Here is a 24,121-nt window from a genome sequence, read left to right as displayed (position 1 = left end):
AAATTTTAAATGATTACAAGAGGCTCATTTGTAAATGTCACCGCAATGTGATCTGTGTGACTCTGCTCTGACTCTGTGGACAGATATAGGCCGCATTGACAGATGTTCTCGCCAGATTGTTGCTGCTGGATTTATTTTCTGCTCAGAAGTGAGATGTGAGGTTTCGAACCAGCAGCAGAAAAACAGGAAGTTGTGTTACCTGAGAATGAAACAGCTGGCGTCAGTTTGATGTTATCACCGTGAACAGTCTTTCTGCCTGTGAGGGTGAACTCTCTTCTGACAGCATCAAGAACAAATACGCAGACTGCTGCCGCTCTCAGCATTACATTTACCTCCATTCCCATTTTAAACAATTCAAGAAAGGACACAATTTGGGTTTTAAATGCATTAATTGAAGGGGAGATAGCCCGAGTTTTCTTACTGGGAGAAAAGAAGGTAAATTAAAGCGATATTTTTCCCAAAGAGTGTTTTAAATTGAAAGTTTCAAGTTGTTAGGTGTCGTTTGAAATGAAGCGAGGAGAGACGCTCAGTGAGCGAGCTAATGTTCTTCTGGTACTGAATTTTCCTCTGATGAGAGTTTTGGGTTTCATACTTTCAGTCACAAGGTGCAAACTTAAACATTTGTTTTGTCAAGTTCGGTTCTTCGGTGCCTATGTAAGTGATTTCATGGAAACTGAGAGAAAGAAGGGAGACTATCTGATTGAGGTAGTTTGAGACCGAGAAAAAGAGGATAGAAATTCAGTGAGTCATTTGAAAGATGCATTGCCTTGGCAGCGGAATGGCCAGCTGTACATCACTTTCAAGAGCGTCCAAGACAGTCATTGCATTTAGGTTTTGACTGAGGCATAGTATCTGTAAGTGAATACTCAATAAATTATCATGACATGCTTAAAGAGAATTGGAATTATTTGCAAAGTCCTTTTGTAAATAACTGAATTATTTGTGTTCAGATGTACCTACGTCCTCATATGCAGGTGCACAGACCGGGGTGGCAGTGCTGCCTCACAGCGATTGGGACCCGGGTTCAACTCCGACCTTGGGTGGACTGTCTGTGTTGAGTCTGCACGTTCTCCTCGTACCTGCGTGAGTTTCCCCCGGGTTCTCCGGTTTCATCCCACACTCCAAAGATGTGCAGTTTGGGTGGTTTAGCCATGAACGATGTTGCGATGAAGTGTCTACCTCGTCACATCCTTTCCGATTATTTTGTTTCAATGTGATCTCCTCTCATTTTTCTAAACTGGGGAGAATGTAGACCCAAGTTACTCAGTCCATATCAGTTAACATCACCTGTTTAGTCTTCATAGTATTGTTTACTGACAGTTGGCGGAAAATTACACCAGACGAAATAGACGCCTCAGGTTGAGGAATAAAATATATTTTCGAAAACGGACTGTCTGAGGAAAATAAAAGAAGAACGGTTGTGGAGATTGTAACACCTTATCTTGCTGACAGAGGTTAACTTAATAATATATGTATTTAAAATTGCATTAAGCGACTAATTTAATAACAGACAGGCTTGAAAATTATATCAGAAAACAACATAATACCTTGAAGAAATAAAAGACGAACAACCAAAATAATATCCTAGGTTAACAGAGGATCTAAAAATATCCCCTATACCATACGGTAGATTCCACAGAGTCCATCTGGATTGCAGTCAAGGAGGATGATAACAGTAGCATCTGGACAACCGCTTGTACATTCATCGTCCTGTTCTTCCTGAGCATGTCGTACAGCGCTGCAGTCACTCTGATGAAGGTGAGATGATTCAATCCACTCATATTTGAATCAGATAGGAGAAGATTGAAAATGTCCAGAAGTCTCAATTAATAAGAGCTTTTAGGTAAATATCTCAAACACATAAAACGGTTGTTTAGTTATTTTATTTCTATTTTGCAGGTGGAGTGATTGATTGAATTTCGGAAATCGTGTGGTATTTTCCCATCAGTTTATTCACAAAATGGTCCTATGGAATGAAAGTACGTTATCATCGTGATCCTCAAAGTTAAACTGCCTCCAGTGAACAGATCCGAATCCAAAATCAGGATAGCAATATAAGCTGGATTTTTGTTATTCTTTTCTGTTTTAATTGAATGAGATAACCATGTCGATAATATGATTGCATCTTTGAGTTTCACCATTGTTTGAATTGATTTGTAAACTAGTGATGATGTGAAGATGCCGGCGTTGGACGGGGGGGGGGGGGGGGGGGTGCACAGTAAGAAGTCTCACAACACCAGGTTAAAGTGCAACGGGTTTATTTGATATCACAAGCTTTCGAAGCGCTGCTCCTTCATCAACTGAGTCACCTGATGAAGGAGCAGCTCTCCAAAAGCTCATGATACCAAATGAACCTTTTGGACTTTAACCTGGTGTTATGAGACTTCGTACTGTAAATTAGTGGTTATTTGTTATTTAGCATTTCTCACTGCACCTTATGTAGAGGCCTCGTTTTTTTCTCTCCAGTTTTAGACAATTGCCAGTTTGGACGATCAATATGCTGTTCTCATTGTGACGCTCAGTTTGTGTATTCACCTGGGGTCAACTTTAAGCTATATCTTTCTGTAAAGTGTTCTCTGTGAAATTGTAAATAACTCTTGAATTACAAAGTACGTAATTTAGACGTTGTTAAATGCCTAGCTCCACGGCATATCCTAATAGCGCTATTTTCAAAACCGAACGGCCCCTCACTCATGCCGCCGCTTTTAGAACATAGAACAGTACAGCACAGAACAGGCCCTTCGGCCCACGATGTTGTGCCGAGCTTTATCTGAAACTAAGATCAAGCTATCCCACTCCCTATCATCCTGGTGTGCTCCATGTGCCTATCCAATAACCGCTTAAATGTTCCTAAAGTGTCTGACTCCACTATCACTGCAGGCAGTCCATTCCACACCCAAACCACTCTCTGCGTAAAGAAACTACCTCTGATATCCTTCCTATATCTCCCACCATGAACCCTATAGTTATGCCCCCTTGTAATAGCTCCATCCACCCGAGGAAATAGTCTTTGAACGTTCACTCTATCTATCCCCTTCATTATTTTATAAACCTCTATTAAGTCTCCCCTCAGCCTCCTCCGCTCCAGAGAGAACAGCCCTAGCTCCTTCAACCTTTCCTCATAAGACCTACCATCCAAACCAGGCAGCATCCTAGTAAATCTCCTCTGCACTCTTTCCAGCGCTTCCATATCCTTCTTATAGTGAGGTGACCAGAACTGCACACAATATTCCAAATGTGGTCTCACCAAGGTCCTGTACAGTTGCAGCATAACCCCACGGCTCTTAAACTCCAACCCCCTGTTAATAAAAGCTAATACACTATAGGCCTTCTTCACAGCTCTATCCACTCGTCTTTTTAATCAATCCTATTTGGATTTTGATCGAACCCACGACACTTCATTGAAGGAGTCGCTGTGTCATCCAGTGTTCCAACTACACCTGCCTTTTGTTATAAAGTGGTGGAAACTGATTGACGGCACAGTCAGCAAGAACACATTGCTGACTTAATTCAATGAATAGCCTGTCACATTCACTTATGGGTTTCCATTACAGAGCAGGGGTGTGCTGGCCTGACTCAATGCAATATATTGAAGCATGTGGTTAATTGTGCATTGTCCCATCAAATATTCCCAAGGCAGACATAGCGCAACATTCAAAACGAACGCTGACACACCAGGAATCACAAGCCATGGGAAAGATTCTCAGAGCCCGGACAGAAGTGATGCGAATAATTTCATAGAAATCATAGAAACCCGACAGTGCAGAAGGAGGCCATTCGGCCCATCGAGTCTGCACCGACCACAATCCCACCCAGGCCCGACCCCCATATCCCTACATATTTGCCCGCTAATCCCTCTAACCTACGCACCTCAGGACACTAAGGGCAATTTTAGCATGGCCAATCAACCTAACCCGCACATCTTTGGACTGTGGGAGGTAAACGGAGCACCCGGAGGAAACCCACGCAGACACGAGGAGAATGTGCAAACTCCACACAGACAGTGACCCAAGCCGGGAATCGAACCAAGGTCCCGGGAGCTGTGAAGCAGCAGTGCTAACCACTGTGCTACCGTGCCGCCCGATTTCATATCCAATTCTCCCATAAAGATACACACTTACGTTCTTCACTATTCTCTTCGGACACAACAAGGCTGAGGAGGGACCTGATTTGATTTATTATTGTCACATGTATTAACATACAGTGAAAAGTATTGTTTCTTGCACGCTATACAGACAAAACATACTGTTCATAAAGAAGGAAACGAGAGAGTGCAGAATGTGGTGTTACAGTCATAGCTAGGGTGTAGAGAAAGATCAACTTAATGCAAGGTAATTCCATTCAAAAGTCTGACAGCCGCACGGAAGAAGCTGTTCTTGAGTCGGTTGGTACGTGACCTCAGACTGTTGTATATTTTCCCGAATGAAGATTGAGGTGTATGAGGTTACGAGGAGCGTGGCCAGGTGGATAGGAAGCAGCTGTTACCCTGGGTCAATAAAGAGGGGGCATAATTTTAAGGTGAGGTGCCGAAAGTTTACTGGGGTTTTGAGGAAAATGTTTTCACTCAGAGGTTGGTGGGAGACCGAAATGCACTGCCTTGGTGTATAGTAGATGCGGCATTCATCACACCCTATGAAAATGGATGAACACTGGAAATACCATAACATTCAAAGCTCTGGGCCAAATGCTGGAAAGTGGGATTAGTGTACATCGGTGGCACAGTGGTTAGTATTGCTGTCTCACAACATCAGATTCGATTCCCGGCTTCAGTCACCGTCCGTGTGGAGTTTGCACGTTCTCTCCGTGTCTGCGTGGATTTCCTCCGGGTGCTCCGGTTTCCTCCCACAGTTTCAAAGACGTGCTGGTTAGGGTGCATTGACCTGAACAAGCGCCGAAATGTGGCGACTAAGGGAATCTCACAGTAACTTCATTGCAATGTTAATGTTAATGTAAGCCTTACTTGTGACTAATAAATAAACTTTATTCTGCTACAATGTCAATGTAATTGAAGGCAAATGTTGTTGGTGTGGTTTCCTTGGTGACATGGGTGAGTGGTCTAATGCACTCGATGGCGATTCTAGTCTTGATGGGCGCATGTTTTTGACTCCCACTCCTGCCAAAGTTTCTGTTGTTCAGAATTTAAGTCTTTTCAATAAAGACAGGAGTGGATAAGTAGCAGCATAATTTTAACTGGATTGTACGATGTTTTAATTTGACGTGGAGAACAAGGAGAGACAACACGAATTTGAATTGATGTGGAAAAGGGAGCGTGTGTAGGACAAGTTAAATTGATCTTCCAATGAACTGACATGGACAAGATGGGCGGAATATCGAGCTGCTTTGCTGCAGCCAATAGGATATTATATGAACACCACGTGCATGGCCATGAGCATGTAGTTGAGGACTGGTGGTTTTGGAGATCAATTAGAAATCCATCGGGGAGTGATGGAGTACTCCCCACACATGTTCCAATTCTGCCGATGTTATTGAGGATCGGCCAAGGCTCGAAAGTTCAGATGTCCTATATCTTCTCGTTAGCTTATGTACCATTGCAGTTAAAAACAACAGCCAAGGCACTTACTAACTGTTCAATCAGCGGGGAAGAGTCATCTACTGTGCTGTAAATCATAATTTGAAGAACAGTTGAGCGATTGAAGAACAACTAAGCGAAGTTAATGGCTTTCTTGTGTACTAGATGCATGTCTCTCCTGAGGCCTCGCTGACTTCCGGTGTACATGATTTTGTGCGCTCATCCAACTGTGTCAATGCAGCTCAGTTCTCCATTTTTACCAATCTAAATATTTTTTCACATTAGGTAAACAGCATCATATAAAAGTGCTTTTCAGATAAAACAATAATTTTACATCATTAAAGAGGAATTGATTTCTGTTTCATTTTGAGAGGAGATTCTTCAGTGTCTCCGTGAAAATGGAAAGTTTCAATGCTCCTTACTTTGTAGCAACATCTGAACAATGTTGGTCAACAATGAGCAACATTTAAATGTTGAGACTGAATCATCGTGGTGAATGCTTGACTCAATTCGTTTGTAAAGTCCTTGGATCTGCACCTTAACTGCTGTAATTTGCAGGGCAATAGGCCGTGTGCAGGAAATTAGGATTAGAAAGGGTGTCTTTGGATCTGCATGGAAAAAAATCGGCCGAATGGCCCCTTCTGTGCCATCATTCCTATGATTCTATCTTTCCATGGATACAGCGAGAGCATGAATGTGTAAATAGTCCAAACAGAAATTCCTGTGACATTGGGATTCCATAAAATGCGTTCAGAGGATGTGGGGATCGCTGGCCGATTCACAACTGCCCTCCATTTCGGAGAATATTTCAGAATGAACTGCATTGTTGTGGGTCTGGAGTCACATGTTGGCTAGACCAGGTAAGGACATTACCTTCCCTAAAGGACGTCAATGAACCAGGTGGGTTTTTACGGCGTTTCATAGTCGTCACTAGACATTTAATTCCATATTTTTGAATTCAATTGTCACCACCTGCCATCGTAGGATTCGAACACGTGTCTGCAGCCAATTACACTGAGTTTCTGGATAACTAATCCAGTGACAATACCTCCAGGCCACCACCTCTACATTTTGATTGCGGCCATACCTCAACAACTACAGGAAAATAAAAGCTCAATCGTACATGTTACAGGAACCGAAAGCCTATTATTACCGTGATAGCTTCGAATGTCTGAAGTTATTTTCTTCGATGGGTTGGTAGAAGGGAGGGAAGTAGCAGAGGCAACTAATCAGATTGTCTCAGTCTTAGTGACAAGAAAGCTCCATGAGCTCCTCACTCTTGTTGTTGGAGGTGAGGATGGAGAAGACAAGGGAGATATTGAAAGAGCGAGTACACTATGTTGAAGATTACTTTGAAATTTTATCAAAAATGTCAGCACCCATGATTGGGCGGTGGTTGATTAACATCGTCAGAAACATACCTCCGAAAGCTGTCTGGAGCCAATTAAATACTTTCCTGGTGCAATGTACGAAATGGAGCGGCAAATATTTGTTTTAACAATAGGCAAATGGAACAGATAAGTGTATCAATGTTGTGAAATAAAGAAGCTGGAAGCTGGAGAGGCCACTTTCTGTTCTTTTTGCTAATTGCGACGGGGTAACCTTGTGTATTCCATCTGGGACGGCAGACACAGTGTTTTTTTGTAAGTATTTTAAGGACAGGAAGGTAGCCAGGGAAAGAATGGGAGCAGTTGGGCCAAAGTGGCAATCTGTGTGTGAAACTGAAGCTGTAGGTAAGATATTAAATGGATATTTTGCATGTGTTCAACGTGGAGAAGCGGGATATAGGTATATAAAACAAGGAAAAGTCTGTGATGAAATTGAACAGATTGATATTGAGAGGAAGGAGGTCTTAGCCGTTGTAACGGGTTTAAAAGTGGATAAATCTCCAGGCGCAATCCTCGGCAGCTGTGTGAGGCAAGGTAGGAGATTGCAGGGACCTGGTACTAATTGTAATAACCTCCCTGGCTAAAGCCGAGGTGCCAGAGGGTAGGAGGACAATTAATGCGGCACCATTATTCAATAAAGTATTCAGGGGGAAAAACAGGTCATTTCAGGCCTGTGAGTCTAACGTCAGGGGAAGAGAAACTATTGGACACATTTCTGAGGGACAGAATTAATCACCACTTGGTGAGACAGGATTAACCGAGTGAAATCATCATGGCTTTGTCAGGGGAGATCGTGCCGAACAAATATGATTGAAATTTTCGAAGAGGTGACTAGGTTTGTAGATGAGAGAAGTGCAGTTAATGTGGACTAAATGGACGTCAGGCTTTTGACAAGATCGCACATGGGAGCGTGATCAAGAAGGTAAGAACGCATGATATTCTGAGCAATTTGGCAAATTGGATCCAAAATTGGCTGAGTGGCAGGAGGCAGAGGATGATGGTCGAATGTTGTTCTTGTGACTGGAAGCCTGTGTCCAGTGGTGTACGGCAGGGATCGATGCTGGGCCCCTTGCTGTTTGTCGTCTACATGAGTGATCTTGAGGTGAATGTGAGGGTGCGGGGTATGGGGGCGGGGGGGGGGGGGGCGGGGGGGTGGTGGAGGGGAGGGGTTGGAGGGGGGATATGATCAGTAAGATTGCAGATGAAACAAAAATAGTGTTGTGGTGAACGGGAAGGAGGAAAGCCATAGATTACCGGATGATACGGATGGGCTGGTCAGATGGGCAGAAAAGAGGCAAATGGAATTGAACTCTCAAAAGCATAACGTCATACATTCCGGGAGGGCTTACAAGTCATGGGAATGCACAATGAACGGCAGGACGTTTGGATGTACAGAGGACCATAGAGTCCTTGTGGTCCATATCCAAAGATCCGTGAAGGCAGCAGGACAGATGAAGTGGTTAAGAGATCACATGGTGTACTTGCCTTTATTAGCAGAGGCATAGGTGAAAAGAGCACAGAATTTATGCTGGAGCTGTATAAAACTCTCATTATGCCACGGGGCATTTCGGTTCGCTACACATACAGATGTGATTGTATTAGAAAGGATGTTAAGGGGATTCAACAGAATGCTGCCTGGGCTGAAGTTTGCAGCGATGAAAAGAGGCTGGATAGGCTGGGGTTATTTTCCTTAAAGTGGAGAAGACTGAGAGGACCCTCGCTGATTTGTACCAAACTATGAGGGATATAGATAAGCGAGATGAGAATAATTATTCCCCTTAGTAAAGGTGTCAATAACCAGCGGCATAGATCTAAGGAAAGGAGCATGATATTGAAAGGGGACCTGCGGAAACAGTTTTTAACCAGAAGGTGGCGGGAATCGGGAACTCACTGCCTGAAAGCATGGCAGGGGAAAGACCCTCACATTTAAGAAGCATTTAGCACTTGAACCGTCATAGCATGCAAGGAAGCGAACCAACTGTTGCAAAATGGGATTTGATTAGATAGGTGTTTTATGGCCGAAGGGCCTCTTTCAATGCTGGAAATCTCCATCACTACATTATCTCCTCCAGGAAGTTAGCAACTGTGATAACTCATCATTCATTCAGAGCAACAACGGGGGCTGTGGGCACTGTATTATGAGCCTTACATCTCTCAAGTCCTGTATCTGAAGCCCAGTCGTGTCTGTTTCCAGAGAGACGGAGTACACATTGATCTAATTTGATGAAACCCAAGCACGTGCTGATGTGTGTTTTAGCCAGTGAGCGTGGTGAAGGGGCAGAGCAGAACCTTCTTCAGGTCCTCTCGGAACTTGGTCTGGGCGACTGCGTAGATGAAGACGTTGTTGCAGGAACTGACTAGCTGGAGCATGTTTGCTGCTTCCTGAAAAATGTACCGTGGGTCTTTGAAATCCAGGCTGGTGCGGTAGCCCTCACCTGTAATCCGCACATAGAGGAAGTGTGCGATAAAGGTGAACCAGAGGAGGAGGAAGCTGAGGGCGATGGCGAAGAGCAGGATGATGGACCTCTTGCGGTTGGCCATCTCTGGGTCCCCGTGACTCCCCGTGCCCCGGAGTCTCCTGCGGGCTCTGCTGGCCGCTAAGATGTGTTTTACGGTTAGAGCGTTAAGAAGCAGGATGAGGAAGAACGGGAGAAACGGAGTTAAGATGCAGTCCAGCCAGTCATAGGCCTGCCAGGCGGGCAGCGTGTAATAGCTGGACTTAAAAGCACAGAACCAGGGCACCCCGTGCAGGGTGTACAAGGGCTGGTAAGTGAAGTAGAAAGGGACATTCCTGACACAGCTCAGGGCACAGACTATTCCTATGACCAGCAATGCTGTTTTATCGGTGCAGTATCTGGTCTTCAGGCTCTGGCAGCAGATGGCCACAAAACGGTCGATGGTGAAAGCCACTGTCAACCAGACGGACATATCCCGGGCAAAATAGACCAGCAGATTGCTGAGTGTGCATGCGGGGGTGGTAGACAGGACGCTGTTCTGAAAGTAGATGCGGCCAATCCGGTTGAGGATTATGGTGGTGATGATGACAAGGAAATCAGTCAATGCTATCGCGATCAGGTAGTAGGTGATGCAGCGTGACAGTCCGCACCGTCCTCGGGATAAGATTACGATCGTCACCAAGTTGGCTGTGAGATAGAAAGAGACAGAGAGAGGTGTTACCGAGAGGGCTCTAAACACCATCTGCTGCGCCATCCAATCAGTTACTGAAAACATCCTCATCCTTCACTTTGCCAACTCCAGACTCCAGTGATTGCAAAGTCTTTGGCAATGGTACGACATTCAAAACTGGATTAAAGTTATTTTAAATCAGGAGACATTGCAATCAGTCCAAATTGTAACTCTGCCCCCTGGTCACTGAGTTGATCCCCTCAGATAACTGTCAAATTTCAGATTCTCTGAAAATATGCTGTCGTTGTTCTTATCCGTACCAATCCCATCCATCCATCAGCCCTATCGGCTGCCATTCAGGCTGCGTCTCTGTTTTTATTATCTCGTCCTTCGAATTATAAATCCCTCCATAATCTTGCCTTTCCAGATTTTGGCAACATACTACAACTATCTGAGATCACACCATATCTCCGAATATGGACTTCCATGCCCCTGATTTGATCTTTTCAGTGTGCCTTTTCCTGCTGAGACCCTAACCTCTGGAACTCCTTCTTTCAAAGACTAAACTTTCCCTTTGTGCTTCAGGACGATCCTTAGAAAATAAATTCGTTGAACAATTCTAAGTCATTTTGTCGGTCAATATAAAGTTGATTTGTTAAAGTCTTGTGAAGCATCCCCATTCTACTTATCCGAGTGTCTCAAGAAACAAACGCTACATCGCCTTCTCAAATGAAAGCTAGATATGGACAAGACATATTCGCCTTGCCATATCTACATGCATACAGCTAGTGATTAAAAATATAATTATCCGAAATTTACCAGACTTACGAACACAAGGCAAAATGCATAATGCATAACCCCCACACCTTTTTCAAACGTTTCAATAATGAGTTCTTAAAACCTCAGTAACGATGTGGGCAGCCCAGTGCCGCCTCACTACAAATCAACGATTACTAACTGCTGGAGGTCACAGCATAGGTTCATGTAAGCAGTGAATGAATGTTCTATGTCAATGCATCTAATTGAATTATTAGATTGCGATAGCTCATTTTTTGAGACTGTGCATACCAGTGGATGAAATATAGGTCACTTTATAGACTTTATCGTGCAAAACACTGAAAACACTAGATAGCATTTTACTACATTCGAATAAAACCGAATTTTCAACAATAAAAGGTTAATGTTTATGCAACGCCATACATTTCAAGTCATGAGAATTATTTGGGATCTTTCACCTACCAGGAACACCAATGGCAGCGAGAATGGGATAAAAAATGGCGAAGAAGAGACCGTTCGCTGGTCCATGCATCCTCTCCCAGAAAGTGAAATGAAGCTTAAACCTGAGCTCTGCGGTTTCATAGCGTCTCACATTTATTCTGAGTGAGCGTCTCCAGAGGAATAATTAAGTTAGAGCCTGCACCTTAGTTACAGGCCGGTGAACAAACAGATTCGCTCACTGTTGGGTACCTCCACATTGCACCATTGGCAAGGGGGATGATTCCATTATATACTGAGCCAAACTCTGCTTGCTCATTCCATGGTTACATCCACCTCCCACAAACCATGCCTTTGTGTCTACATCAAGAACAGCAGGTGAGGGGAGATATTGATCTGGGCTCTAATCTCAAGTTCAAAGACCGTCTCTTCCGATTTCTGCCAGGTGCCCAATTACTTCTTGCTCACAGATATCAGATTAGTTCTGCACTTATTTCCTTCTGAGAGTTTTGGAAACAGAAAATAGAAGCATGAGTAAGCCATTCAGCATTTTGAGCCTCCTCCGCCCTTCATATTTGATCATGAGTGATCATCAAAATACTTTCCTACTCCCTAATTATTTTTACTAGATGTACACCTGAAATATCTGAAGTCACTGTGACCGTTTTGCTCTCACACTCACCGAACACAGGATGGATTTCACAGAAATGACAAATGATAACTGAGGTTAATATGCTATAACAAGTGATACAATGAACCCCTTTTCCCATCTACAAACAGCAAGCGAAACAATTTTCACGCACGGAATTCATCGTGGACTTTTAGTTTTATTGTTTTGGGTGAAATAATTGCCATCCTGCATTGTATTTATTTGATTTTCCCACAGAAAACTCGGTCATCTAAAGTTTTGTTATAGAGAAGATTTGTAAATCATATTTGGAGGAGTAAGCTTGATCAAAGTTAATTAAGCTAACTCATTTTAACGGTAAGTGGTCACAGCTTGCAGCAACTTTATGAATTGAATCTGTTTTTGATTATAACTTGAACATCAATTCCAGCATGCTTGACTCTGATTGTCACAATTGCTGTTGAAGCTAATATTGCCGTTATTGTTGCTGAAATCATTGTTGTCGGCGCCTCTCTGGCCACAACTCGCACAACAAATTCCAACAACAACAATCTATCTGATATTTTCAGTGATGCTGCTTGAGAGCTAATGACAGGCTCAGGACAGATGGAAGGAATAAGTTGACAAGGAAATATTTAATTAATGGCATGACACCAGGAAGTTCAGTGGAACAAAGGGACCTTGGCGTGGTTCTGCACAGATCTCTGACGACGAAAGGACATGTTAGTAGGGTGCTGAAAGAGGCAAATGGGACAATTGCCTTTATCAATCGAGGCATAGATTAAAAAAGGAGGGATGTCATGTGGAAGTTGTGTAGAGTTGGTTAGGGCCCAAGCTAGAGTATTATGTGCAGTTCTGGGTGCCACATTATCGGAAGGATATGATTGCACTGGACGGGATGCAAAGGAGTTTCACCAGGATGCTGCCTGGGATGGAACATTTAAGTTATGAAGAGTTTCCGTCGGCTTGTGTTGTTTTCATTGGAGCATGGAAGACTGAGGGGCGACCTGATCGAGGTGTACAAAGTTATAAAGGCCATGGACAGAGTGGATAGGGAGCAGCTGTTCCTCGTATTTGAAGGGTCAGTCACGAGGCAACACAGATTCAAGCTGAGGGGGCGAAGGTTTAGGAGGGATGTGAGAATTTCTTTTTGAACTGGAGGGAGTTGACAGTCTGGAATGCGCTGCCTGGGAGGGTGGTGGAGGCGAGTTTCCTCACATCCTTTAAAAATTACCTGGATGAACATTTCGCACATCATATCATTCAAACGTATGGGCCAATTGCTGGTAAGGGGAACGTCAAGTGTTTCTAGCGTGTCAGTACAGACTCGATGGACCGAAGGGCCTCTCCTACACTGTATGGTTCTATGATTCTATGAATTCCGCAATGATTTTCTAAAATAGTAGTCTAGGATATTTTACATAAATGAAGTGTGTGTCCCTAAGATTAATGTCTGATGCGAAATATGACAACCATTGCTGTCCAGCACGCCCTCGGTGCTGCCACTCGGCAACAGCCTGGATTACAGGCTGAAGTCTCAGGAGTGAGCCTTGACCCTAAAACTTTGTAACTCAGAAGCAGGACTAACAGATTCTGAACAGGACAGTCACTTACAGAGCAACGAAGGTTCCTGTGATCTTGAGAGAACGCCTGTTCGTCGGCCCTGAGGTTTTTGTTCAGAGACAGATAAGTTTTAAACCACTGCGATCTTCAACCCACCGAAATAGAAGGCCATGTCCTGGATTCCTGTTCGAATGATCTTTAAGGGAAATCTGTTTTCTGTCTTAGTCTGACCAGCCTCGAATCTTCCTCTGGTAAAAACTGTGATTGTTCTTCGACTGTTATCCCGAAGTAAACTAAAACTCAGAAAGTAGTTTGTGTGCTGTCTGTGCCAATACAGATCAGGATTAAAGAGATTTATTTTATGAGTGCAATCTGTAATCACACTGTCTCCTTCAGTCACGTAGAGTTCTGTCTTGGATTGTGATACCGAATCTGCGCGAATCCTCCCTGAAATAAAAATGAACAGTGGGTTGTGATGGAAGTATGACATAAGTACATACGGCCATACGTACCGAGTACAAACCACAATATAATGAGATGACGGGACGACATGGGATCTATTATGACTCTCCCTAAAAAAACCTCTGGAATAGCAGTTCTATTTACTGCTGTAATCTGTTGCAGTAAAGTGAGAAGCGGGTTGACATAGAGATTACAGCAGGAGAAGAGCTCGTGCCTAGTGCAATTCTGCTGCTGTCATAATGTTGCGCTTGAGGCAACTGGGTTTTCACAGGAGATTGTGTTTTCGGATGTATTTTCCATTTCCTCCTGGCCGCATCACACAGAGCATCATTCAGTGAACGGAGGAGGAGAGACAGACTATGATAGAGCACTGGGATGGGCTGAGTTTGTGTTGGGTAATTCACCCCTCCCTCCCTGTCTCAGCACTCTTGCTTAAGGAAATTGTGCTGAACACGTTAAAACCGTTTCAAATTAGAAGAACAGAAAGAGAATTAAACTATGAAAAAGTTCGGAAGATGAAAAAGGAAATGGAGAAAGAATAAGAACGAATGAGAAGAATTTTAAATTGTGTGCAAATATTAATAGTGGATGAAAGAACAAGTAAAAAAAAACACAAGAAAGATAACGGTTGGTGTTTGCGGTTCCGAGCCGTTGTTTCTTGCATTGTTTCACATCTATTCCCTAAAACGGCGAGTGCTCAGTGCAAGTTCTTGGTTCATACTGAGAAGGTGGTGATGAGCAGCCTTCTTCAACAACAGCAGCCCAGGTACTGAAGGTTCATCGGCAGAGTTAGCTCGGGTGTTACAACATTAGACCCCTGGGATTCTAAAGGGCCGGCAATGGATGTACAGACCGGAATGTCTTGGATAAGAAAGCGGATGTTGCCCATACACCCACTGCCCGTCTGAGTGATTCAGAGCATGGTAATGGAAGATAAATTCAAAGAGGGCCTGGCGTTTTGCTACAGTTCATCTAATGGGTTTCACACAACACAGCCAGCATTAGAGATCACCACAGAATATTCAGCCTCTGACGTGCTTCTACAACTAAGGGGCTCAGTTCAGCATATTGACGACGGAGAATACATTGTGCATAGTGTCTTAGAATCTTAGAAACCCTACAGTACAGAAAGAGGCCATTCGGCCCATCGAGTCTGCACCGACCACAATCCCACCCAGGCCCTACCCCCATATCCCTACATATTTTACCCACTAATCCCTCTAACCTACGCATCTCAGGACACTAAGGGGCAATTTTAGCGTGGGCAGTCAACCTAACCCACACAGCTTTGGACTGTGGGAGGAAACCGGAGGAAACCCACGCAGACACGAGGAGAATGTGCAAACTCCACACAGACAGTGACCCAAGCTGGGAATCGAACCCAGGTCCCTGGAGCTGTGAAGCAGCAGTGCTAACCACTGTGCTACCGTGCCGCCCGTGTCATTGAACATTAAGGGAAGGTGGCTGTGCTGCTTCGAAATGAGAATAATCAATGTCTTCATCGATACATTTTAGTGAATTGTTGATTAATGGAATGAGTCGATGGGTCAGGCAAACTAATATTTTATCCAGGACAACAGTTCTGCACATTAATACTGAGTTCCAGTATGTGCAGCCGATTTTCTCTGATAAATTCGCACTAGAATTATGTTATTTATTGGTCTGGATCATCTCTTTGACATTATTACTTTGAACCATGATCATATTTTAAAAGACTACTTATTACTGCATTTGACCACTTGAACCCATTAAACGTTATTTCATGTTGCAGTCATCACTGTGTTTGAATATCCGACGATGTTTCTAAGACTAGACTCTTTTTCCATCCAAATAATATCTGCAGCCTCTCTCTGTTTCATTTTTCTTTCCAATAATCCCATAACTGGTGTACAATTTACAGTTTTGGTCTTCCCCATGGAAGGGAGCCGATAGAGGATTCAATGAAGACTGAATAAATGTGTCGTGGATAAGTGTGTAGTGATTGTAATCCAGCTTGTGGTTTTTCTATTTATTAATAGCTGGCACACCATTTGCCAATCTCACAGCACCACGTGTGACACCAGGTAGTGAGTTAAGAGCTGGATTTAGATCGGGTGTTTTCAAATATCAAACTGCACTTTTAAAGAGCGGACAGTGGCAATGTGGTTACTCAGCTTCCGGGTTATGTGGGGAGCATTTCTGGCAGGTAACTGTTCGAAGGAACAATTTCATCTTTTCTTTAGCTTTGTTGTTTACATATTTGCACACTTTTAGTCTCATCTGTTGCTGTGTGATTTTTTTTAGACCTGACACATGGAAATTCTGTCGCGCAGCGACTCTCCACAGAAATGGGGACAGAAGGAGAAGCAGTGACATTCACCTTTACATATGATTCTACAGAGAGCAGCTATCATTTGTACTGTTACCGACAGCACCCAGCTACACAACCTGAGTTTATACGGTGGAAAGAATCCTGGGGTTCTGAAGATAAAACAAATGTTGCAAAAATGCGTTTCTCTACAGAGCTCGAGGGAATAACGTCAGCAGATTAACTATGTCGAGTCTGCAGCTGACTGACGCTACCGTCAATTTCTGCGCTTTTAGTCTCACAATGATAGAAAGCAGTGTTACCGCCATACAGAAACTCTATATAGGAGCTCCTGTCTGTGCGTGCCTGTGTATACTCGCTGGAGAATGCAACAATGAACAGTGCGGAGTCAGACACTCAAATACACATCAAGAAATCAAATTAACCTCGGACCAAACCGCCACTCAAACGCTACCAGGAGCGACAGCGAAAATAAGTTGCTCTTTTATTAGAGACAGGAGCTCCGGATGAAAATCCGGTCTGTTAATTACCACTAGCAATCTGATATTCTGGAAAAATTAAACATTCAAGCATTGGGAAGACGTGCTGAAGCACAGTACACATGTGGAGAGGGGCACTTTTTCTGTTTGCTTCAATGATCATTTCTTTTGAAATCTGTCGATTATCTTTGAACTGCCTCTTACCCAGCAGCACACTCTGGCCAAACACATATTCTGTAAACATAGATCGGGAAGGTGACGGGGGAGATGGCTAAAGGACAGGTCATTACTGCAGCCAAGCTTAATTGCAAAATATCCCTCACTCTCTCTTAAAAAAAGACCAAAAAGACTCCAAGATAAGGAGTAAACATTTTACAACTGTGGTGTGGAGAAATTCCTTCACCCAGAGAGTGAAGAATGTGTGGAATTCACGACCACGGAAAGTAGTTGAAACCAAAACGTTGTATTATTTCAAGAAGAAATTATATGTAGCTCTTGGGGCTAAAGGGATCAAGGCATATGGGAGGTGGGAGGGGGAGGCAGCATCAAGATATTGAATTCGATTTTCAGCCATGATCATAATAAACGGCAGATCAGGCTTGAAGGGCCAAATGGCCTACTTCTGTTTCTTTGTTTCTGTGATAATTGTGCTACATACTTGAATTTATGAGGTTCAGTATTATCAATGCACTGAAATCCGGAGTTGATTCTCATTTTCTTTTATTTTTCTTTTTCTTTTTAAGGATATTTTTGGAATGTCGCTTTGACGCTCGAGGTGTCATTTCAATTATCGCTGCCGTTTAGCACTCTTAGCGCCCTCTGGTGAGAACTAACTGGGTATCTCTATCTAGGATTTTCTATGGATTTTCTTTTTTCCCTATATTTGTGGCAGCGAAATACGCAGCGGTGTCGGACAGAAGCACAAAAGTGACGTTTAAATGAATAATTTCCTTTAATCGTTTACTCAATTACTAAAGCTGTGCACTGTTCTCCAGCTGAGATATCGCCAACAATCAGTGCAATTGCAACAGTATTTAACTTAATTTCTCTTGAACATCGTCAGCTTTGGAATAAAGGGCAACATCCAAATCACCCTTCCCAATTGATGGCTCCATCTTTAGATTAAATGTCTGTGTTTTGCGTGCAAGAACATACAAATCGCTCTGCACACCAGAAAGAAATAATTTCTCACTAATTACAATGTTTTATATTTCCTTTCTCTTCCCTGCAAATTGAATAGCATATTTTTCTATTCATGTCCCCAGTTGACGCGTCACATAAACTCCACATAACCCTTGGCAGGACTTTCTATCTCTCTCTACAGCTGACTATGTAACGTCACTTTGTATTATCCGAAAACTTCGATAAATTACACCTGCCCTCTCTGCATGTTAATAAAGTCCAGGTGAATAGCAGTGCTTCAGGGAGGCGGCTCACCAACACCTTTCCCGAGGATATCAAAGATGAAGAAATAAGCACTGGTCTTACCAGTGACGCTGGAATTAAGTGAAAAAATTAAATGCTTAACTGAACGTAATTCAATTGGATTCACGGTTACCACTGTTCCAATGGTAAAGCTATCAGAATTATTGAGAAAATGTGGTCAAACTCATTAATTTGTGCTAGTTTCCGCTCATCATAAGGCAACACTGGCAAATTACTGGGGGCGGGGTTTAGAATAGATTCTGTCAAATACCCAACTCCTTTAACAGCGCGGAAAGAGGCAGCACGGCTGCTCAGCATCTGGGGAGCATTCTTGGCTGGTAAATGGGAATAAATACATTTCATCTTTTCTCTGACTTATCAAGCATGGTTCAAATATTTCCATATTTCTGGCCTGACCAGTTTTTGTTTGATTATGTTTCTTTGTTTTTTCAGATGTGACTAATGGAGATTCTGTCACTCAGCGGTTCCCCTCAGATTATAAAACAGAAGGAGAAGCGGTGACATTGACCTGTACCTATGATGCCACAGCCACCAATTATTACTTACATTGGTATCGACAGCGCCCAGAGAAACAACCGGAATTTATAGTGATGAAAAGCTCTTTGGACACTGAGGATACAGCAAGTTTTGCTCCAATCCGATTCTCTGCTGAGCTCCAGATCGAGAATAAAGTCACCAGTTTAACCATCTCGGGCCTGCAGGTGACTGACGCTGGCGGCTATTACTGAGCTTTCAGTCACTCAGTGATAGAAAACATTATCGCCGCCGTACAAAAGCTCTAGACAGGAGCTGCTGTCTGCTGCGGATTGTTTACAATCGCGGGCAGATTCAGTCACAATGAACATCGGCGCTGTCAGCTGCTCAAACACAGCGAAGCGAAACCAGAATAACCTCGGATTAAACATTCACCCAATAGTTTCCAGGACCAACAGAGAGCCGACAGTTCAGTTCAACCCGTTCCCTTTCCCGAAACCGCACTCGCTCAGGGTGGGAACTCTGATCCTCACACTGAACGGCTGTGAACACAAATGTCAATTAACCAAAGCACATTATTAATAAATTACTAAAACGTGGCATTTGATTAGAAAAATACAATCACACAGTATCAGCAGGATCAGAGCCTCAGCTGCAAACGGGGGGTGGGGGGGGGGGGGGGAGCTGGTGGATGGACAGTGGAGCCTCCCTTTCTCCTCATTCTGTGGGACACTGGTGGATGACATTCTGACTAATCAGATTATTCTTGGATGTTGTCAGTCGCCGTCATTCAGAGTCCCATTTGGGAATACGCTCTGTTTAAACAAATAAGTTCAGGACACTCATTAGGATTTTGTGCGTGTGTGCAACAATTGATTAAATGTTTCAGGAATATTTGATCTCTTTATTACTTTTAGCTCCAATAGTCACCTTCGGTTTAGAATCATGCAATGATGATAGGGGCAGCACGGTGGCGCAGTGGTTAGCGCTGCTACTTCACAGCGCCAGGGACCTGGGTTCAATTGCCGGCTTGGGTCATTGTTTGCGTGGAGTCTGCACGCTCTCCCCGTGTCTGCGTGGCTTTCCTTCGGGTGCTCCGGTTTCTTCCCACAGTCCAAAGACGTGCTGCGTAGGTTCACTGCCCGTGCTAAATTCTCCCTCAGTGTACCCGAACAGGCGCCGAAGTGTGGCGACAAGGGGATTTTCACATTAAATTCATTGCAGTGTTAATGTAAGCCTATTTGTGACTAATAAAGTAACTTTACTTTTACTTACTGGTCAGGGTAATGTGTTTATTCCTCATTCTCTGTACTGCAACCTACAAATCCTCTTGCTCCTTCACCTTTAAACGCTTATTCAGTTCCTATTTCTAATACCTTACTCGTCAATTTATATGTGCCGTGCCATCTTCATGGTCTCCGGTCACCATGGTTTTATTGAATGAAACAGAAAGGATATTTACTGATTGTCGGGCGTCAATGTCAAAACACCGCAATAATGGTCACGTCGTCTGGTGGCGGTTTCGAGTGACGGCATGTTTTTTGAATTGGTAAAAATGTATTCACTGCCTTGAACTATTTGTATTCACTTCGAGCCATTTTAAAGCGGTGAGGAAATTTCCTAAATGAATGGATGTCTGGTCATAGAGACAGAGTACGTGACAAAGAGAACGAGAGATCAGAAAAGTGACCAAGAGAAAGATAACTAATCAGAAAAAAATTTCTGTAGCTCTCATTTATTGGTGGGTAATAATCAGCAGTTCTGGCAGAAAAGCCAATCCTGTTCCTGGAAAAACGACAGTTTCTCAATAAGTGAAGCCAGATTCCAAAGTGGGTCGGACTTTATGTCAGGCTGCAACATTCAACATAATTGGAGCATTTTGTTACTTTCTGTCGAATTCTAAAGCAGACAGCATTGTCTCTCTGCGAGGTCAGTATATTTTTAAATGGTCAGCGTGACATCCAGGTGTTACATTTAGTCCCTGAAGCATTCCGTATTTGTGTTACAGGAATGAATGACTATGAATCAGTGTCCAATAGAAACATAGAAAATAGGAGCATGAGAAGGCCTTTCAGCCCTTCGAGCCGACTCCATCCTCCTTATGTTCATGGTTGATCATCGAACTCAGTAATCTATTCCTTCTTGTCACCATTTAGCCACGAGAACTGCATTTATCTACTTCTTGATAAAATGCAATATTCTGCCCAGATTTGCTTTCTATAGTAGTGAATTCTATCGGCTTATCACTCTGTGAGTATATAAATTTCCCTCTAAAAGGGAAATAAAGAGATGTTCAGTGCTTATGTAGTGTTTTGAATATCTATAACGAATCAGTTGGACGAAATATCTCGTGTAAAAGTTTCTCTCGGGGCCTCGTCAGTGGATACCCTAGTCTGAGTGACAACAGAGTGTTGTTCAACATTACAGGCAGACCCGCAGAAGGCAGCAAAGGACAAATGGGGACTTCAGTTTGAGTAACGTCACGCAAACATGGTGGATGCCGATCTGCTGTCTGTGCGATTCTTGCCGGTCATTATTGTGTAATATTTGGTTTATAACATGCCGGATGTTAAAAGAATGCACAATTCACCAGTAGCAGAAAGGACTGTTTTGCTGAAATATTGATTTTATAATGGATCTGTCGGCTTAATTCGATTCTGTTGTTTTTCCGTTCTTGGCCCCTCCTGGGAACATCTGCGTGACAGTTTGATCCGAGGTTAATGCGGTTTCCTATCAGTTTGTGTTTGAGTGCCTGACGGCGACGCTGCTCATTGCGGCTGCATCTGTCCACGATTCAACACAGCAGAGAGGAGATCTCACTTATATTGCTGAGACAGTTTTTGTGCAGGAGGCAGATTGCTTTCTATCACTGTGCGTCCCAGAAAGCGCAGTAATACACGGCAGCGTCAGCAGCTGCAGATCCGAGATAGTCAAACTGGTGTTAATTCGAGTTCTGGAAATCAGTCGAGAAACGGATTTTAGCAAAATCTGCTTTAACTCCACCACCTCCTGCGTAGACCCTCAGTATATACTCGGGATGGGAGTCTGGATGTTTTCGGTACCAGAGTAAATAATAGTCACTCCATGCAGTATCTCAAAAACAGTACAAAATCACCGCTTCACCTTCCGTCTCAACATCTGAGGACAGCGGCTGTGACAGAATCTTCATGACTCAGATCTGGAAAAGATGTTCAAATAGATAAATATTGGACTGACGTGTGCTCAAATTTCAGATTCAACATAAGTTTTCTTTAATGAGAAAACAAACGAGATGTCCACAAATGCCTGTCAGAAATGCTTCCCACACAACCCAGATGTTGAGTATCCGCATTGTCTCTGTCCCCTCTGTAAAAGGGAGATCGGATATTTGAAGGCACCCGTTCTGGTCCCGACATTCAATACTCTGATGACTTGCCTCCGAATGCTCACACCGTCAGTTCCGTGTCTCGCCAGTGATACCGTGAAATTGGTTATTGCTTAGCTGACTGTCACTGAATGGAAGCTCCAAAATCTGTACTCCAGTCGGTGTCTTTATAGGACACATTTTTCTGCCATAGAAATGGGATGTGACTGAAACTTTCATTTGGTTATTATTCGGTGTGGCTTCTCGTTCTTAGTCGCAGTTTTCATGCAGCGATGATTTCAGAAGGAAGTTAAGGATTAAACATATTGATGTGGGTCTGGAGCGAGGCTGGATAAGGATGGCAGATTCCCTTCTTTCCACAACATTGTTAATTCAATTGGGAATTTATCCTAATCCCACGGTGCCAATGTCACCACTTATTCCAGCTTTAATTTCAGATGTTGATTTGATTAATTAAATTCAATTGCCCCTGCGACAGTGAACGGAGTCCAAATCATGTAGGCGGATTATTAATCATTTTCTCCTGGATTCCTGTTCCGTAAAATGTCAAAATTAATCCAGCAATTAATCCAGTTTTTTCTGGATTACTGCTCTGTAACATATCACTGTGTAATCCAACAAATAATCCAGTTCTCCTGGATTCCTGATCTGTAACATATCACTGTATAATCCAACAATTAATTCAGTTCTCCTGGATTCCTGATCTGTAACATATCCCAGTGTAATCCAACGATTAATCCAGTTCTCCTGGATCACTGTTCTGTGACATATCACTGTATAATTCAACACTGAATCCAGTTCTCCTCGAATTCTGCTCTGTAACATTTCACTGTGTAATCCAACAATGAATCCAGTCCTCCTCGAATTCTGCTCTGTAACGTCTATTCATTTATTTGATTTTACTATCCTAGAACAGCCCGTTAAATTATGCCTGTGTTACACAATTTGGCACTAGAAGAATACTTACAGAATGAGGAGTCTTAAATGTTCACGCAAACAAAGGATGCAAATATAACTCTATTTTCACGTTGATCTGATATACTGCGGGGGTTCAATGTACGTGCTCCATTTTTTTTAAATCTCAGATTTGTGTCTGTGTATATTGTGCGCGATAACTGCTCCCAATAATGGGACGCTTTGTTTGGGGAGCTTGTTGAAATGGGAGACTGGGAAAATGTGCATGTTCCATATCCTGCACTTTCCTGGAACACAGCTGAAGGAGGGACAGGTTCAGAGACACACAGAAAGGTGGCTGACACAGAGGGAGAGAGAGAGACCAAACGATCGAAGGAGACAAACAGACACAGAGAAGGTCAGAAGATCCGTGGATGCAGAAAAAGACAGACAGAGGGAGATAGAGAAACAGTCAGGTAAAGTAAGTGGGCTACAGCCAATACTGATTGGTGCCCAATTGCTGACAGCACTGAGAGACCAGCCAATTCTGTCCTTGGTGAGCGCCCATCAATTTCTCAATAAATGAAACTTATCTATGATATGAAATTACTTCTTCATGTCAGATTGGAAGTGTTGATATACTTTAAAAATTCTGCTCTTTTGTACAATTCTATAGTAGCAAGCAAGTTGTCCCGATGTTTCTTTACTAATCTTGTTGTCCAGTGATTCTGTGTTCAAATCGTCACTGTCTGTTCCCAACGTTCACTACCAGATATTTAATCAATCCTATATTTTGTTGCAAGAAACAATGGCAAAGATAAACTGTCCCAGGATCTTTCTGAATTTAGGGTTCAGCAAGGACACACAATAAGACTGGATTGCAGTTACTCGACAGCTGGTCGAATTCTGTTATGGTACATCCAGTCTGCCGGGGAAGGCTCAATGTATCTGTTGACGTTATACAGCACGGAAACGTACTTTTCAAGTTTTCTATAGAGATTTCCTGCTGGTGTGAGCAAGAAACACAAAATAGTTTCTTTAACTATCGCTGGGATGCTCTTCTCCGACAGCGCAGTGTACTTATGTGCCGTGCAGCCCACACTGCTGCAGAGATCGAGAGGATTCCGGACAATAACTGCAGACTGGAAGTTCCAGTTATTGATCAGCGGAGGGCGCGCTTCCTGAGGGTGGTCACAGAGCCATTAATAAAATATCAACACAGAACACAACACCGAACAAGAGGA

The 24,121-nt window shown here is 43.2% G+C and overlaps 1 protein-coding gene across 1 annotated transcript; it reads right to left on the bottom strand.

Moving 5' to 3' along the window:
* Positions 1-9,171: 9,171 nt before the first annotated feature.
* Positions 9,172-10,155, bottom strand: LOC144484034 (putative G-protein coupled receptor 139). The gene has a single exon (XM_078202602.1). It carries the CDS (start codon positions 10,153-10,155, stop codon positions 9,172-9,174), a length of 984 nt encoding a protein of 327 aa, XP_078058728.1.
* Between the last annotated feature and the right edge of the window lie 13,966 nt (positions 10,156-24,121).

This window comes from Mustelus asterias, unplaced genomic scaffold, assembly GCF_964213995.1.
Source record: "Mustelus asterias unplaced genomic scaffold, sMusAst1.hap1.1 HAP1_SCAFFOLD_87, whole genome shotgun sequence".
Taxonomy (NCBI): domain Eukaryota; kingdom Metazoa; phylum Chordata; class Chondrichthyes; order Carcharhiniformes; family Triakidae; genus Mustelus; species Mustelus asterias.
Note: the sequence above shows the minus strand (reverse complement) of the source record. Positions and strands in the feature narration are given on the sequence as shown.